General features: G+C 43.0%; 1 protein-coding gene across 1 annotated transcript in view; it reads right to left on the bottom strand.

Annotated features, from left to right (window-relative positions):
* The window catches only part of LOC144691133 (protein polyglycylase TTLL10-like), a 123896-nt gene that overhangs the window by 32590 nt on the left and 73725 nt on the right, over positions 1–17581 (bottom strand). Inside the window, exons 6-8 of the mRNA XM_078559200.1 lie at positions 10561–10646; positions 4656–4827; positions 2225–2396 (exon numbers count right to left, since the gene is read on the bottom strand). Of these exons, the coding sequence (XP_078415326.1) occupies positions 2225–2396; positions 4656–4827; positions 10561–10646 (430 nt within the window). The remainder of the gene's footprint in view (positions 1–2224; positions 2397–4655; positions 4828–10560; positions 10647–17581) is intronic.

Below are 17581 nucleotides of genomic sequence, written 5' to 3'. Positions count from 1 at the left end.
TCGGTTTCACGCCAGCCTCTAGCGGGAATTGTGATCCGCCATGGCGGGCAGTATCGGAAGATCCTGCTGTTATTTCACACTGGTATGAAACCAAATTCTGGACGTCTCACTGAATTCTTCACTCTGATCCTGTCAACGGGGGCATGGGAGAATTCCACCCTATATTTTTGTTTCCTTCATTAAGTTTTCTGCTTGATAAAATCAATGCTACCATGAGGGCACTAGCCTAAGAAAGTAAGAAATAGGAGTAGGCCATACAGCTTTTCAAGGCTAATCTGCCATTCAAATAAGATCATGACTAAATTTCTACCTCAACTCTACGTGCCCACCCTATATCCATGTTCCTTGGTTCCCTTAGTCTCGTTTTTATTCAATTATTTGGCTTTTCCGCCCCTCATACTAACTCTGCCACCATGTTCTATTCCCATCACCCATCAAGATAACTAATGGGCAGAATTTTGCCCTCGTCGGGTGGGCGCGGTGCAGGCCTGGGAGCGGTCGGGAAGCCGACCACCAACCGCGATCGGGCCCCAGCCCCGATTTCACGCTGGCTGGCCAATTAACAGCCAGCCAGCGTGAAACACACGCTGCATCGCACAGCACCGCTGGGGTGAGGCGTTGGAGGAGCATGAGTGCTGAAGTTCGCACTTGCGCACAGGGTGTGCGCAGTAAAAGCTCCCTGAGGCACAGAGCTGCCTCAGGAAGCTGAAGATTTTCAGCACTCAAAATAAATAAATAAAAAATAATGAAAACATGGTTCCTCATGTGACTCTGTCACATGAGCAAGGATATGTTAAATAGGAGTGCAAAAAGTTTAACATTTTTTTAAAATTACTGGCCGAAACCTCATCGCGCCTGTGGATGAGGTTTTGCCAAAAATGCAAAGGCTGCTTGGCCTTTTCACCCACCCACCAACCGAACAGTTGGACGGGCAGCGAAAAATTGTATTCAATTAATTGATTAAGGGCCTTAATAGGCCGCTTAATTGTCAGTGGGCGCGCTGCCGATTCCCAGGCATGCCCGCCGACTGAAATATCGCGCGAGTGCGCGATGTCGTCGGGACACTCGCCCGACGTCATCACACATCATTTTACGCTCGAGCCTGTCAGGCGCACACCCGCACACCGAGCGAAAAATTCTGGCCAATATTCCACACCCTCCCCTGTCTCAGACTGAGATGTAACCTCTTATAACAGCATCCAATCAGCTGGGTATCCCTGAAATTCAAACCCTCAGTCTCAGTGAAAATTGTTCACTGAACCCCACTTGAACAATTATTATTAGTATTTATCAGGCTTTCCCAGGTGTAATTTTGAAAAATGAATATCTCATTGCTGTTGAAATCCGATTAATCTTTCTGTTTATTTCCCTCATGGTTGCAGGAAAATCTTTCAAATTAATGTTATTCTAAAAATATGTGGCAAATAAAGAATTACCTTCAAATTAACAAGTGACAAACCTTGAGATGCGAGTGTGAAGCAATAATAAGACAGCACACAAGGAGGCCATTCGGCCCATCATGCCTGGGTTGAGTTATCAATTTGTCCCACTCTCCTTTTTCGCATAGTCTTGCGAACATTTCCTTTTTAAACGTATATCCAATTTATTTTTGAAAGCTGCTATTGAATCTGCTCCCACCATCCTTTCACGCACTGCATTCCAGATCACAACAATTTACAGAGTAAACAAATTCTGCTCATCACTCTGTTTTGTTTTGCCAACTTGCACTGCAGAGTGGATTTGGATACAGACACCAAGGACATGCTGAGTTGCCATAAAGCTGTGCTTTCAACTCTCTGATTCTGACTGTATTGGAGAAGGTCTGGACAGACTGGCCATGTAAAATTGAGATTTCAGCTGCCCTGTACTCAGCCAACATAAAATGGCACCCAAAAGCCAAGTTGTGCCAGTTCTCCCCACCTCTTATCCTCCAGCGATAGGAAACGAAATAACCTGCCTCGTATACACTGCAATGCTGTCCCCAAACACATGGGTATCTCAGAAGGCAATGACATAATATCAATGTGATATTAATCCAGACTCAACTATTCCAAAATAAACATAATAAAAGCACTTCCCAGAAGTAGCAGGCATGAAAGATGTTATTGATCCAAGCATGTGGGGGTGAAATTGGACGTGGAGATGAACATGTGATGACTGTGTAATGGACGGAGTGTGTGACAGGTGACCCGATGCAATGGCATTCATGCCACATTCAACTTACCTGATTGGTTAGGTGGTCCGTCAGATCATCAGAATTTGGATTGTATTCATTACAGGTCAGTTTCACGTAACCGTGGCGGAAGAAAGTCACGTAAGGGGAGGTGCAAGCGATCAGAAAGTAGGAGCGGACATCAAACTTTCTACCTTCAAGGAGTAAGGGCTCGACAACATACCTGCTTGAGTAAAATATACGGACATTTTGGTACATTTCTATGGACAGACATTTCATTCTCAGCACCTCTATCTAAAGAGGCATCAGTCACTTTCTATTCCTCCACTTACAGAGATTTGGTTCCCCCCGTGGCGTTTATCACAAAGTTGCACGTGTTGACTGGGAGTTGGGGGGTGGGGGTGGGGGGAAGTAGTCTTCCCTCATATTTTCCCTGTTTTTCCAGTTTATCTTCACAGGTTTTCCTCTGCATTTTCCTTAATTTTCTCGATGTTCTGATCAGAACATCCCAAGTAATGGGGAACAATTGTTTCCTCTGTTGTGCATCTATTGTTTTCTCTTGGACAGGTTATCAGGGTGAAGGCCTCACTGACAACAATCAGTGATTTCTTCATATCCTTTTCATCTAATGACACATAGAACCAGAAGAATTTTACAGTAGCTATGATGGCCATTCAGCCTATCCTGCCTGGGGCAACTCTTTGCTGGAACAATGCAAAACTAATCCCACTAATCCACTTCTTTCCCGTAGCCTTCTATGCTCCTCTGTGGCCCAATGTTTATCTACGCTTCCCTTAAAAGATATAATGGTTCTGTGCTTCAATTACTACATTCCCTTTGAAAAAGCATATGTCCAAGCTTAGAGTTCAAAGCCTGCAGTCTATAGGAGAAAGGAAAAGTGAAGGCGTTAAGGGGGGCTTGTGCTCACTACACTCATGCACATTTGAGCACCAATTACTTATTTAATCATGAAATGGACCCATACCCAAATCAAATAGTGCTGCTTATTGACAGTAAGTACTTGCATAGTTCATTTAAATGAGGAGCCTTCCCTATAATTTAATCAGGAGGAGGAAATGACACACAATAGGCAACCCTTGTACAAAACAGGTGTGGCAAGAAAGGTGTGTTCCCTTCAGTTAGGTCCATTGCTGAATCTCCTAGCAACTGATTGTAATATCAAGACCAAAACAATGCAGAAACTAAGGAAGTTACTGCAGCTTAATGGAGCCTTCCTGATATCCTCTTAAAGTGGCACTGCAATGTTTATCAGTGATTTTCTTGCTGCAATTTCATTACTGCCCAGCTATGCGTACTCTCCTGTAATGGTGGAGGGAATGAGAGCAAGAGGAGGACTACACACAGTTGACACTACGCCTTAGAAACTCTTTTCAGACATGTCTGATGCCTGTGTGTACAGAGTCAGGGTCGCTTATCTGGGCCTGTCTGAAGAAACCTGTTGAGACAGACCAAAAGCTCCTGCAGCAAGAAGCTGAACAAGATGATCATATTGAGCGTCAGAGAAAATAATTGCTTGTTGAATGAACTGATGAATCTGCTGCATCCATCAGGCAGCTTCCAATTGTCCAAAACATCCTTAATATCATTTTACCACTGATGCGTGACGTTCCAACTTTCATGCCAAATAAAGGTTTAGTCCCATCACTATCCACGGATCAGTCTCATATTGAAAGATCAAAATAGATTCTGGGATTAGGCAGTCTGCCTTTTTTTAACCCTTATAGAGCCCGATGCCGTTACATTTAATGTCCTTTGTCCCAGTGAGTCCCTTTCATCTCTGTATGGTGTTCCTTCCTCCTTAACCTTATGCTTCTTTTAAATATTCTGTCATTGAGAGAAGGGAATGAGGTGGATTGTTCCTGGTGTTTACCACTTGCCACTAGAGATGGAGATAAGCCAATCACTTCTACTGCTCAATCATAAGAATGTCCAATAAGTGCAGGCCATGGGTAGTGATAACATGGTTGCCCAAGTCTGTACAGTCAATGATGATACCATAGTGTTTTGAGTTGGATAGCTATTCTTAGAGATATTGTTAACTGATGCTAAATTTTGGACAGTTACTGTTATGCAATTTCAAAAATATCACTCTGGTACTTCAACAATTTGTCTTGGTTTTATAAGGGTTGCTGTTGAAGTTAAAGACTGACATGCTCTCCTTCCTCCCTGCATTTTCACCATGGTCAATAACTTTTGGGCTAGATTTCTCATTCATTAACCAGCCGACCCTCTTACATGACTGAAGCAGTTTTGTTTGAGATTAGTAGAGTTCACCCACAGAGCAATCTGAAAGATACATCAAGTACGGACTATGCTGCAATCTTGCAACAAGCGTAATAGTGGAAAGGCACTATTCCAGCAAGGGCTTTTATTCCATGTTACATCATTTAAGATCGCCTTTTGAGTTATTCTATGCAAATAAGCTGTAGTTTTATTTGGACTTTGTTTTTTTTTAAATCACCTTTGCACTATCCTGTTAAGAGGAGAATCGTAGAAACACATTCTGAAATAGGGATTCTCCTCCACGCTTTCCAGTTTTTCACAAAAGGCTGCCATATCATCAAGAGTCCTCAAGAGGAAGATTCCTCTGCCCTGACTTGATTCAGCAGGTTTAGATATCCATGTCTGGCCTTCTACATTTGAGAGAGAGGAACAGGAAGCAAACATCAGTGTGAGATAATGCTCACCAACTGTGCATATCAACAAGCAGTTAAATACACTGGTTCTGTTTTGGTCAGCTCATTCTATTTTTTTTTCTCTTTATTCTGTCATGGAATGGCAGTGTCGCTGGTAAGGCCAGCATTTGTTGCCCATCCCTAATTGCCCTTGAACTAAGTGGCTTGCTAGGTCATTGCAAAGAGCAGTTAAGAGTCAACCACATTACTGTGGGTCTGGGAGTCACATGTAGGCCCGACCAGGTAAGGATGGCAGACTTCCTTCCCTAAAGGGCATGAGTGAACCAGATGGGTTTTTACAACAAACAATGATAGTTTCAGGGTAAGCATTACTGAGACTAGTTTTCCATTCCAGATTTAGTCATTGAATTTTAATTCTACCGGTTGCCGTGGTGGAATTTGAACCCGTGTCCCAGAGCCTTGGTCTCTGTACCACTAGTCCGATGACATTGCCACCGTCTCCCCAAAAATGCCACTCAGAGTTGTCCAAGGGCAAACATACTTTATACCTCCATCTGGATTATTCCAGTTAGTGGGAATGTAGGGGAAGGGTTTGCTAGCATTTGCAAAGCTATTGATAATCTGAGATGGTTGGAGGCATGGCCATGCAAAAGCAGTTCCCAACAGCAAATGCAGTAATTTTCCTGGACTGGTAGGGGTGCGAGGGTGGGGGTCAGTGGCTGACAGTGAAGGGTCCCAGGCCTGATCACTACTCAGTGGCACAGAACCTTAAGGAATTGTATTCCAACATGAGTCAGCATCTTCAGTAGTGGAAAAACATCCTGAATCTCCTGGGAAAACAATGGATCTACCTCGCAACCGTGATCCATGTGGGTTAACATGACATCAGGTGATGCATTTACCTCACTGGCCGGTTGCAAGCCAGGAGTTGCCCTCAGGAATGCTGTGATGTTCAGAGCAACAGCAACAGTGGCAGCACCTCAAGCTTAAAACAAAATGCTTACCTTTTTGATGGTAGTTGCTAACTAGGCCACATCCACAACTGGAAAAGCTGAGTGGAGCACACTCAAGGCAGCCTGACCTCCTTAAGGGGCCATAAAATAGGCCAATGATCACTAATTACCATATTCAGGGGGGGCTAACAGCTGGTTTAGGTGGCCATCATGGATGCCTGAAAAATTACCAAAACCAATATTGTGCCCAAAGTCTTTCAGGGCCCTTGGAGCGCTGATAGTTGGCCTCAAAAATTGCCCACATTGTGTCCGTAAAAGTGGTGCAGCAAAGTGAAATTTCTATTGTGTAGGCTTTTCTTATGAACAGTATAGCAAGATGTTCAAAATACCAGTACGGACTTGGAAATGTTAAATTTACAATCAATATTCAAAGCAGCATAGGCTGTCTTCCAATGGTAAGTCTATCACTTCAATGGCAGTGCAGTGATCAGTTGAGGAGGGGTCGAATGGCTCCCTTCTTTTCCCTCTCCTCATTGGACCGCAACAGGCTCTTTTTGCAAAAAAATGGGTATACTTGCCAATTCCTTGAGTATTTAACTGTTTCCCTGCTATGACCATAAAAGGCATGATCAGACAGGTTTTATTAAGAAAGCAGGATTGTTTTTATTGTACTTAATCCGGTCTAAGACAAAATAATAAACAACGCTCTGACTCTCACGCACACACAAATAGATTACAGAATTGGGAAGATAGATCAAGTAATTTAGAGCCCAGTAAAATTAAAAGGGTAAAAGGGAGCTGCCACGGGAGATTTGGCGGCCCAGCCAAAAGTCCATGGACATTTGGTGGGATCAGATGATCCCAGCAGCGGGCGAGGCTGGAAAATCCCGCCCTGGGTCTTGTTCCTTCAGCATCTCAGTTGGTTGTCCAGTTCTGCAGAGGCAGCAGGTGCTACAATGTTAGCATTTCATTGCGAGGTTGCTCCAAAAAAAAATCCATGAACACACATTCATACTCAAACACTCACTTATCAATCTTACACTGCGATAGCTCTGCTCTGTTTAAGGTTGAATTTCTCATCACCCTCTTTGGGTGAGACACAGTTGTAAGTGAATCGCTTTTCATGTTGGGGTCCGGTTTAAGGAAGGCATTCGTTTCAGAAAACTGGTGCCTTCTGGCCTTTTCCAGTCTAAATCCCTGTTAGGTATCATCCACTGGGCTTTGGTTTTCATTAACATCTGGTGGTAGTGCTCTGGGTATTTTAATGCCAGCGTCCATACAGTGTTTTTTTTTGTGAATTTCGAATTTAGTGGGAATTCAAGTTCAATGTCTGAGTTTTTGAAGAGGTTGGATTTCACAGTCTGTTCTGGAGTGATCTTCTCAGGCTTATACTATGCAAATTTTTGCTTCCGCATCGTTGCCCTGCCTGTAAAGTTCTTAACCCTTTAAATGCAGTGTCCACAACCCATGGGTTTAATGGTTCTGTGTCTGGTACTTTGATAAATCTTCTTTCTCGGGTGAAAGTGGGTGGTAAAGGGTTTTTAAACTGCGGTAAGGTGTCTGAGGTTTCCTCCTGCACCTTCATGGGTTGCTGGGTTTAGTTAGATTTGAAATTTGAACTTGACCATTTGATCCTTTAGTGGGCAGTGCCACACTAACTTCACTTGTATTTCCCTTGTGTTTTCCAAAGGGTTGTATTACCTCCCCTTTTTGTTTTGGAATGGGTTTTACCCCAGCCAGTCCCAAGTCCTCTTGGGCACTACTGCGTGCCGGTAGCTGTCCCAGCCTCCGTTGCACTCCCCTGTGGCACTTTGACTAGGTGAGGCGTTTCCCTCATTTCCATTGGCAAGCTTGGGAACTTCCCTGGTTCCTATTTAAATCCTGGAAGAAAGTTTCTGCCAGCCAGCCAACCTCTGGTGCATTTCCTTCAAACCCTGCTGTTTCAGTTCCAGCACTATTCCTTTCCTCTGGCTCTATTTCGTTCTTTTAAATCCCCTGGGCTCTACCGTGGCCTCTTTTAACTCTACAGGTCCTACCTTGGCCCCTTTACATTCTATTGGTTTTCCTGGAGCCTCCTTAATCTTTGCTGACTCTATTGTCTACTGTGGAATCTTTGGGACCCCCTCCGCCCTCTGCACCTGGGCAGAATTTTGCTGGTTCCCATCAGTTTCCCCAGTCTCTGTAAGCGGCTCTGGACACAGTACTTGACATCCTGCTAAGTCATTGCCCAGCAAGAGGTCAAGCCCCTATATTGGTAAGCTCGGAATTAGCCCAACCATCACTACCCCAGAGACCAGCTTTCCTTGCGGGGTAATTTTTTAATAATGGAACCTCGACACATTTTCCAGTAAGTCCCTTAACCAGCAGACTGGAGTTCACTCTGCTTTCAAGTGGAAAATCTCCGTCTCCTGCCACAACCAGTACCTCTAAGAGTGCTGATCTCCTTCTCTGGCTTTTTAGAAAAACTAAGAGTCACTTTCCCTTTAAACAGAAAATCCTGGTAGGTATTCTGGCCATTGGCCACGTTGGAACACAGGCTTATGGCCTTCTTGGCCACAGACACTGTCTTAACTGCAGCACTGCCTGCGAGTTTTTTAGCCAACAATTCTCCCTCAGGTGTCCGAGCTTTCCTCCGTGAAAACACACTGGGCCCCTACTGGTTAACTATCTTGGTTCCTTTTTTTTTTAATAGTTGGAGATTGATCTGTATTTCCTTCTTTAATCCCCTTTTCTCTCAAGCCTGTTTCAGCTTCATCTACATTTCTCCCCCCACTGTCCTGAGCCTATACGGGCTACCAAGATCTCAGTTTATTTTGAGTTAGGAGTTTTTGTGTTGATTCAAAGTCGTCTGCTATGACAGCTGCCTGTCTGGCTTTGGAGACTCTTTGTTCCTCCACGCGGGTCTTTACAGAAAGCAGAAGGGAGTTTTTGAACTCCTTGAGGAGAATCACATTTCTGAGGTCCTCGTAGGTGAGGTCAATCTCAAACACACATACACATCGGTCAAAAGCAATTCACACACACAAATAGATTGCAGAGTGGGAGGACAGATTAAGTAATTTGGAGTCCTGTAAAATTAAAAGGGTACATGGATTTTGGTAATTTGGCAAGCTTCAGGCTGAATTCGGTGATCTCCCTGCTTTCACTCAGAGGTCCTGCTGCTCTCATGCGGCAGTCCTATTGCTTCTGGCATCGATGTTGTTTAAAAGTGTAGATGGATGATTCATCTGTTTTTCTGGAGACAACAGCACTGGGCTAAATTCTTTTAAAGTCCGTCTGCTAAACCTGGATGGTCAAAATCAACAGATACGGTTCAAAAACTTGCAAACTGGATGGGGAGCGAGAGAGAGAGAGAAAAGGAATCCACTCAGGGTCTTGTTCCTTCAGTGGCTCAGTTGCTTGTCCCGTTCAGGAGAGAAAGTAGGGTGCTTAAAACACACAAAGGTTTGGCTTGTCACATGACCTTCTCTCTCCAACTGCCCAGTGACCCAAGTAAGGTCACAACGCATTTCAATTGCCATTTGATTAGACCATAGCTGAGAATTCTTTTCTCAGTCAGGGTCTCGGGGTTCCAAAAATTCAATTAGGGGTTTTTAGCCAGAAAATTCAAAAATTATTTTCTGATGTAAAGCATGTTTCACAGCAGCACAATCAAAAAAAACTTATACAATTACTTCCCTAAGGCACTAGCTAATTATAGTGTTGACTAATATCAGCTGACTTCTTTTACAATGCTCTGGTTTTGTCGCTGGAATATACCAGATGTGAGTCATCATCTGTGGTCATCCTGATAATTCAGTCACCTTCTTCTCTTCCTGACCTTCAGCTTGCAGAGTATTGCCTGTTATGCTGTACTTTCTCCCCACTTTGGGGCTTTGTGTTACTGTTTACTGTCACAGCGTTCTTTATGTACTCCAGATTCATATCCTGAAACCTTCTCCTTACATCCGCAAACCTACCTTCAAATATTGGGAATAACAGCTGACCCAAAATACCTGAACAATAAACATCACTTCAGAGGGGCTAATTAATCATAAGAAATTCATTAGTTTAAATTATTCTGTATAATTCAATGACACAAGCATGTTTCAGAGGTTGTAAAAATCTAAATTTAATGCTCCCTAAAAAATTTTGCACCTGTGCTTTCAGCATGTGGGAAACTTAAAACAATTCCAAGCTATAATGCTGACTTTGGCTCGAGTTCTTAATCCACCATAAGAATTTATTTGACTTCTTATGTCCTTCCAAGTCCCAAGGTCATTTGACCCAAAGAAGAAAAATTCTCCTTTGCCAAGTCAATATCACTTGCTGCTCTCTGTGCACAGCTGGCCTGCAATACTTCATATTCCACACAGGTTATGTCAGGCAGAGGTCATTGGAGAGGGGTGAATCAGCCATGGCTCAAAAATGGAAGGGGAAAGAATCGAATGTGAATCATATCTGACCCTGTCAGAGCCAACCTTTGTAAAACTGGGGGAAAAGCTTTGTCCATGGTGATTGAAATCGGTCAGCTGGAGGAACAGGACAACTGGTGTAGCAATTTCATGTTCCTCACAGAGGAAGAACTTATAACTGCCCACCTGAATGGCATTCAGACAATCTTAGGGAGGCAGTCAAGCCAGTTGGTAAATAAGAGAATGAGTCAACCCAATGAAATCTGATGCGTTACTAAACTAAAGTTGCAGGAATCTGGGGCTGGGGAAGCAGAATGCCATGGAATAAAAAGCACCGACGGGGAAAAGAAGGAATAACTTTTTAAAATGAGAGAAGACCTTACCTTGGAAGACCTGATAGAAAGCATAACGTTCACTTCTAAGATCCATACGGTATGTTTCAGGATAAAATTCTTCCAGTTTCATGAACCTTGAGAATATTCAGCAAAACATATGAAGAAGGAATCATTTTGAAAGCTTATCTGATGATCTGATTGCTTTTTCTGTGGTTACTTTACATTTATTTGAAGTGCCATGGGTAGAAACTCTCTCTGTTGTATGTGGGTAACAGGTACATAAGAACAAACAAATTAGGAAGTGTAGGCCCCTTGGCCCCTTGACCCTGCTTTGCCATTCAATAATGTCATGTCTGATCTGATTGAAACCTCAACTCCACATTCCCGCCTACCCCCAATAATCTTTCACGTCCTTGCTTATCAAGAATCTATCTAGCTCTGCCTTTAAAAATATTCAAAGACTCTGCTTCCACCACCTTTTGAGGACAAGAGTTCCAAAGACTCACGACCCTAAGAAAGAAAAAATGAGCTACCCTTTATTTTTAAACAGTGACCCCTAGTTCTAGATTCCCCCACAAGAGGGAACATCCTTTCCACATCCACTTTGTCAAGACCCCTCAGGATCTTATATGTTTCAATCAAGTCGCCTCTTACTCTTCTAAACACCAGCGGATACATGCTGAGTCTGTCTAACCTCTCCTCATAAGACAACCCGCCCATTCCTGGTATTAATCTAGTAAATCTTCTCTGAACTGCTTCCAATGCATTTACATCCTTCCTTAAATAAGAAGACGATACTGTACATAATGCTCCAGATGTGGTCTCACCAATGCCCTGTACAACTGAAGCATAACTTCCTTACTTTTGTACTCAATTCCCCCATGTTGAATCTGCCTGATTACCTTGGATTTTTCTAAGTGCCCTGCTATAGTGTCTTTAATAATAGCTTCTAACATTTTCCCTGCGACAGATGTTAAGCTAACTGGCCTAGTTTCCTGCTTTCTGTCACCGTGTCTTTTTGAATACATTTGCTATTTTCCAATCTAATGGAACCTTCTCGAATTGATGGAATTTTGGAAGATTAAAACCAATGCATCAACTGTCTCACTAGCCACTTCTTTAAGACCTTAGGATGAAGTCCATTAGGACCTGAGGAATTGTCAGCCTGCAGCTCCAACAATTTGCTCAGTACCACTTCCTTAGTGATTGTAATTTTCTTGAGTTCCTCCCTCCCTTCCATTTCCTGACTGCTGCAAAATCCCTGTTCAACTCATCTGCCATCTCCTTATTTTTTGTTATGAATTCCCCAGATTCGCTTTCTACAGGGCCAATACTCACTTTGTTGACTCTTTTCTTTTTAAATATCTATAGAAACTCTTACTATCTGTCCTTATATTTCTAGCTAGCTTTCTCTCATGCTCTAATTTTTCCCTCCTTATTAATCTTTTAGTCATTCTTTGCTTTTTTTAATACTCTGTCCAATCTTCTGACCAGCCACCTATCCTTGCGCAATTATATGCTTTTTTAAAAAAAAGTTTGATACTATTTTTAAACTTCAGTTAACCACAGGGGGTGATCCCTTGGAATCCTTCTTTCTCGTTGGAATGTATCTATTCTGTGTATTCTGAAATATCCCCTTAAATGTCTGCCACTGCCTTGTTTTAATTTGTCTTTTCATATTTTGATTTGTGCTATTCAAATTATTTCTTAAACATAGAATTGTATAACACTGAATCTCAGCTAAAAAAGAAATGTAAATGTGGGCTCATCATAGAGAAGACCCCCCCAAGATACATCAAGGAACAATATAGCCATGCTGTGCCAGGCCAAATGGCCTCCTTCTGTGCTGTAACCATTCTATGAAAGTACAAAACAAAGATGATATATGACTCCTATTCTCATCTGCATTCTTATGTCATTATTTTTTCTTTCACGGGGTTTTGTACCCACACTGCTGCCTGACAACCAGGCATCCTGCTCACAGACCTCTGCCAATGCTGCTTTTTGAGGCAGCTAGTTGCCATGAGTTGACTCACTCTCCAATGAACCTACCTCTGGCTTCTGGTCTATGACCGAGATCCGGAACTTACCTCACTATAAATTCCGTAGCACCCATTTACTGGGCCAAGTTCCTATCAAATGCTAATCTCTGTCACTGAGGTAGCAATTGACCTTGTTATATCTGTTTTACAGGTGAAAAATGGGTGCAATGAGGGCATGGATGCCCCATGGAAACCTAGAAAACCTCCAACCCAAAAGTGGGTCAGGCTAGTTCAATCACCCTCAGTGGCCGCCTAAATCAGATGTAAAAATGCAGATGAGGAGCCTAAGGCTCATTGTGGATCCTCTTGCAGAAATTTCTGTAGCGACTGTCAACTATAGATAAGACCTTTTTAAACAAACGTTCAAAAAATCACCCTGTGGATTCAAGAGGGGGAGGAGCAGTCATCATCTCCTGTCAATGCCTCCTTTAATCCTCCTCTCCTCAGGACCTTACTTCAGGCTGCTGTTGGCAGTGCCCTCTTCAGATGTGCCTGTGGGGGCCTGACAGGCATAAAATGTTAATGTGGCCCAACCCCCAATTTCAGGCTGGTCTCGGTCCTCCCGATTGTTCAGCGCAGTGCTAAGTCTGGGATTGAAAATTGTCCCTATTGTTCCCCATCCCAACCTATAGAGGGAGACTTACTACCAGCACAGCCTTCTAAAATTCAAATAGGTAATTCAGGAGTTGACTTTGATTCCTTTGTGTTTTCTCTTTCTGAACATTTAAAAAAAACATTTTTGGCTGTTTAGAAAGTGAATTCTTATTGTAAAACATTGTGAGGGAGTTGAATTTTATCATTCCATTGCTATAAAATCAGCTCCCATGCACATGTGGGTGACATTGACTTTGGCTGGTGATGTAAAATGGGTGATATAGGAGCAACCACCCATAACAATTTCTCCTGATTATTATTTCGATTATGGAAATTGGAAAAGGTGCGTAACAGTTGGCTGATTTAACATTGGGCATCTCACACCAAGAACCAAAGTCAAAATTACCCCCCAAAATAAAAGCAAAATGCTGCGGATGCTGGAAATCTAAAATAAAAACAGAAAGTGCTGGAAAAACTCAGCAGGTCTGGCAGCATCTGTGGAGAGAGAAACAGAGTTAACGTTTCGAGTCCGTATGACTCTTTTTCAGAGCTAATCAGAGGTAGCAATGTGATGGATTTTATACTGTTTAAGAGGGGATGGAGCAGGTGAGCAAAATAGAAGGTGGGAGCTGAGGAAAGATTGACAAAGATGTCATGGACACTATTCCTGACCTTCTATTTTGCTCCACTTGCTCCACCCCCTCTTAAACAGTATAAAATCCATCACATTTCTACCTCTCTTTAGATCTGAAGAAGAGTCATATGGACTTGAAACGTTAACCCTGTTTCTCTCTCCACAGATGCTGCCGGACCTGCTGAGTTTTTCCAGGATTTTCTGTTTTTATTTCAAAATCACCCCCATTCTTTCAGTAACACTTCAGACCAGTCCTTCTGATATTGCTCTCTGACGTGTCAAATAAGCCACCAACTGGTAAATACCGCATTTTCCATTGTATTTTTACCTGTTGCTACTAATACTTCACCTTCTGTAATTATTTTAGAAATCTGCTCCTAACAGCTACAGGACTGATTAATTCCGCAGCCCAATAAAGAGGACCTACTGGCAGGGTCAACTGAGCTCAAGAAGCTCAACAACATCCAAGGCAGAGCAATTTGCTCAGTGCCTGGACTCAATATCTATCTTCTTCACCAGCAACTCACTGCAGCTGCTGTATGTACAATCTAAAGGATGCACTGCCACAACTTGCCAAGGGTACTTCAACAGCAGTACTCCCTCTACTCCCCAGGAAGCCAAAAGCAGCAATGCTGTGGGAAAACTATTGCATTCTGGTCACCTGCCATCCTAATTTGAACATATAACACTGTTCCTTAATCATCTACCTAATGCCAGTGTGGACGCACCATTAGCAAAGGACTTCAGCAATTCAAGAAAGGCAGCCCACCGTCACCTGCTCGGGACAATGAAGGATGGGCAATAAATCTGACCCTTACTATTGTCGCTCAGATCCAGGTACAAATAAATAAACCACACTGTCCAGACTGTGTTGATACAAATCTGAAGTTGCTTTAAATCAATTTAAACAGTAAAACTTGACCCAATAATTTGAAATATTGATGGAGGGTTTTTATCGAAGAATAAGTTCCTGCACTTCCCCAGAAATCATGCTGAAAAGCAGAAATAATACAAGGTTCTGTTTCAATGAAGAACAGGAATCATTTCTCATGCTGGGGGAGTACCATCACAGTGAGAATGATGATTGTACTGGCTACACTGAGCACTTCCACCAGTTTGCAGTTTCTTATCGCCTGGTGACTGTTTCTCATTATTAATAGGAAGTACGAGTTTTTTTTTTGCATCATGCATATCTAGTTCAATGATTCTTATCTAGTTTATTCTTAATGTTAGGAAGTGAGAAACTTCAGTTTAGGCTCAAATGAAAGTAGCCAGCTTTTTATTTAGAGAAGAAAGATAGAACAAAAAGGAAAACCCAATCTGTTTTGTTTCAAAAGTAGCCAGCTTACTTTAGTTCTGTCTCACGGTTTGCAAGCACTCTTCTTTCACCCTGCTTCCTACCCGTGGCTCAGGTCATAGCACTTTGCCTCTGCGGCAGAAGGTTGTGGGTTCAAGTCTCACTCAAGAACCTTGAGCACAATATCTAGGGTGACAGTCCAGTGGAGTACTGACAGTGTGCTGCACTATCAAAGGTGCTGACTTTTGGATGGGACAATAAACTGAGGCCCTGTCTGCCTTCTCAGCTGAATGCAAAAGATCCCTTCTATTTCAAAGAAGGACAGGGGAGTTCTCCCTGGTATCCTAGCCAAGACAGCAATTCGTCGCTTAATGTTGTAGCTGCATTCCCGAAAAGTGCAACGTTAAGCGAATCAGATTTTCCCATTACAACCAACGTAAAAGCTATAGTTAGGTTCTGTAGGACGTCTCATCAGAAAAAAACATTAAAACAATATACCCTGTAAGGTGAAATACCGTACATTCCTAAATTCCTGCATTTGTGAATTAACTACCTTTCAATATAAAATTAATTTAAACATATATGCTAACTCGTTCTGCTTATCGCCTACTTGCTGCCGCTCCCACTGGCTGACCCTCCCGCATGCCAACTCTCTCCCGCTCGCTGCTTCCCTCTCCCTCCTGGTTGTTGCTTCCTTCTCCCGCTTGGCAACCCTCCCTCTTGCCACTTCCCTCTCCTGCTGGACTACCTTCCTGCTTGCTGCGTGCCCCGCTTCACTCTCCCAAACACTCGCTGCGAGAGAGGGCTCAGGAGAGGGGTAGCAAGACGGAAGGAGAGGGTGAGAGGAGCTGCGAGGGGGACGATCAGGGAGGGAAGCAGTGAATGAGAGAGGCAGCGAGGGTGAGGGTCAGCAAGTGGGAGGAGCCGCTTCAAAATGGCACTGATCAGGTCAGGTGACACCATGCCCTCCCTGACACAAAAACTGCTAAAGTGGAAATCCTAATGCTAAGTGTGTGTACTGGCTCCCTTATATCCGTGTGAGGCAACTTAAAATGGGGACTTACTGTAATATCTCTCAACCAACATTACTAAAACAGCCAAATTAATCTGATCATTATCTCATTGCTCTTTGTGGATTCTTGCTGCGCGAAAACCGGATGCCGTGTTTGCTACAACAATGGACTTCAAAATTCATTCATTGGCTGTAAACACTTTGGGACATCCTGAAGTCATGAAAGATGCTATATATAAGCAAGTGTCCCTGTTTCATTTTTCTTCAACACACAGCACCCAGTTTACATCATCAGGTCGCAATACCAGGGCACTTTCAGTGGAGGTGGAAGCACAGATACAAGGTAGCTAACGTCTTTACATCTACAGCGACTACATTTTTCAGTGTTCCAATGTGCCATTAATCTTTAAAACATAAAGCAACGTAATCGACTGCCACCACCAGCAACAGTTTGGCTGAAAAATGTCAGAATAATTTCAGATGCTCAGTTTGCATACTGTAATTATTCTAAAGAGAATGATTGAGTACAGAACATGAAAATGCCATTTGATCCACTCCTTTTAACCGTCCAATTTACTGTCTCAAGGGCACCTTCAATCACTTAGTCTCCTCAGGGGATATGTCCAGGAAGAGAAGATTCTTTCAAATATCCCTTAAGGTGATTGAAAAAAGCTTCAGCATATCAGCCTTTCAGCATTTAACCCAATTGCAGTCCACAGGTAATACTTCATCTCAGCAAGGAAAAATGTGGCAGGAAATATTCTGATTGCATGCTCCTGGTGTGGCACTTTGCATATTACATACCAAAATTGGGAAACTGTTCACACTTGCCAGAGTTGTTGGAAAATTTATGCTAGTGTATGCAGTCTGGCCAATTGATTATTCCTGCTAACTTTCAGTCTGACTTTTTAACCAGTCATCAAACTGTTAATTAGCATCTAAGGAAAAATGTTAGTTGTTTCATTTCACCAGCTGATTTACAGGAAGGATTTTTTTATATCCCTTCATGGGATATGGACATCATTGACATCTAATTGCCCCTGAGAAAGTGGTGTTGGGCTGCTTTCTTGAACCGCTGCAGTCCATCTGGTATAGGTACACCCACAGTACTGTTAGGAAGGGAGTTCCAGGATTTTGATCCAGGGAAAGTGAAGGAACGGTGTTATAGTTCCAAGTCAGAATGATGTGTGGCATGGAGGGGAACTCACAGATGGTGGTGTTCCCATGCGTCTACTGGCATTGTCCTTCCAGGTGATAGAAGTCGTGGGTTTGGAAGGTAATGTTGTAGGAGTCTTGGCAAGTGGCTGCAGTGTGTCTTGTAGACAATATGCACTGCTGTGACTATGCACTGGTGGTGGAGGAAATTTGAGGTGGTGGATAGGATGCCAATCAAGCAGGCTGCTTTGTCCTGGATGCTGTCTCACTTCTGGAGTATGGTTGGAACTGCACTCATCCAGGCAAGTAGAGAGTACTCCATCACGCTCCTGGCT

The sequence above is a fragment of the Cetorhinus maximus genome, chromosome 15 (genome assembly GCF_964194155.1).
Source record: "Cetorhinus maximus chromosome 15, sCetMax3.hap1.1, whole genome shotgun sequence".
Taxonomy (NCBI): Eukaryota; Metazoa; Chordata; class Chondrichthyes; order Lamniformes; family Cetorhinidae; genus Cetorhinus; species Cetorhinus maximus.
Note: the sequence above shows the minus strand (reverse complement) of the source record. Positions and strands in the feature narration are given on the sequence as shown.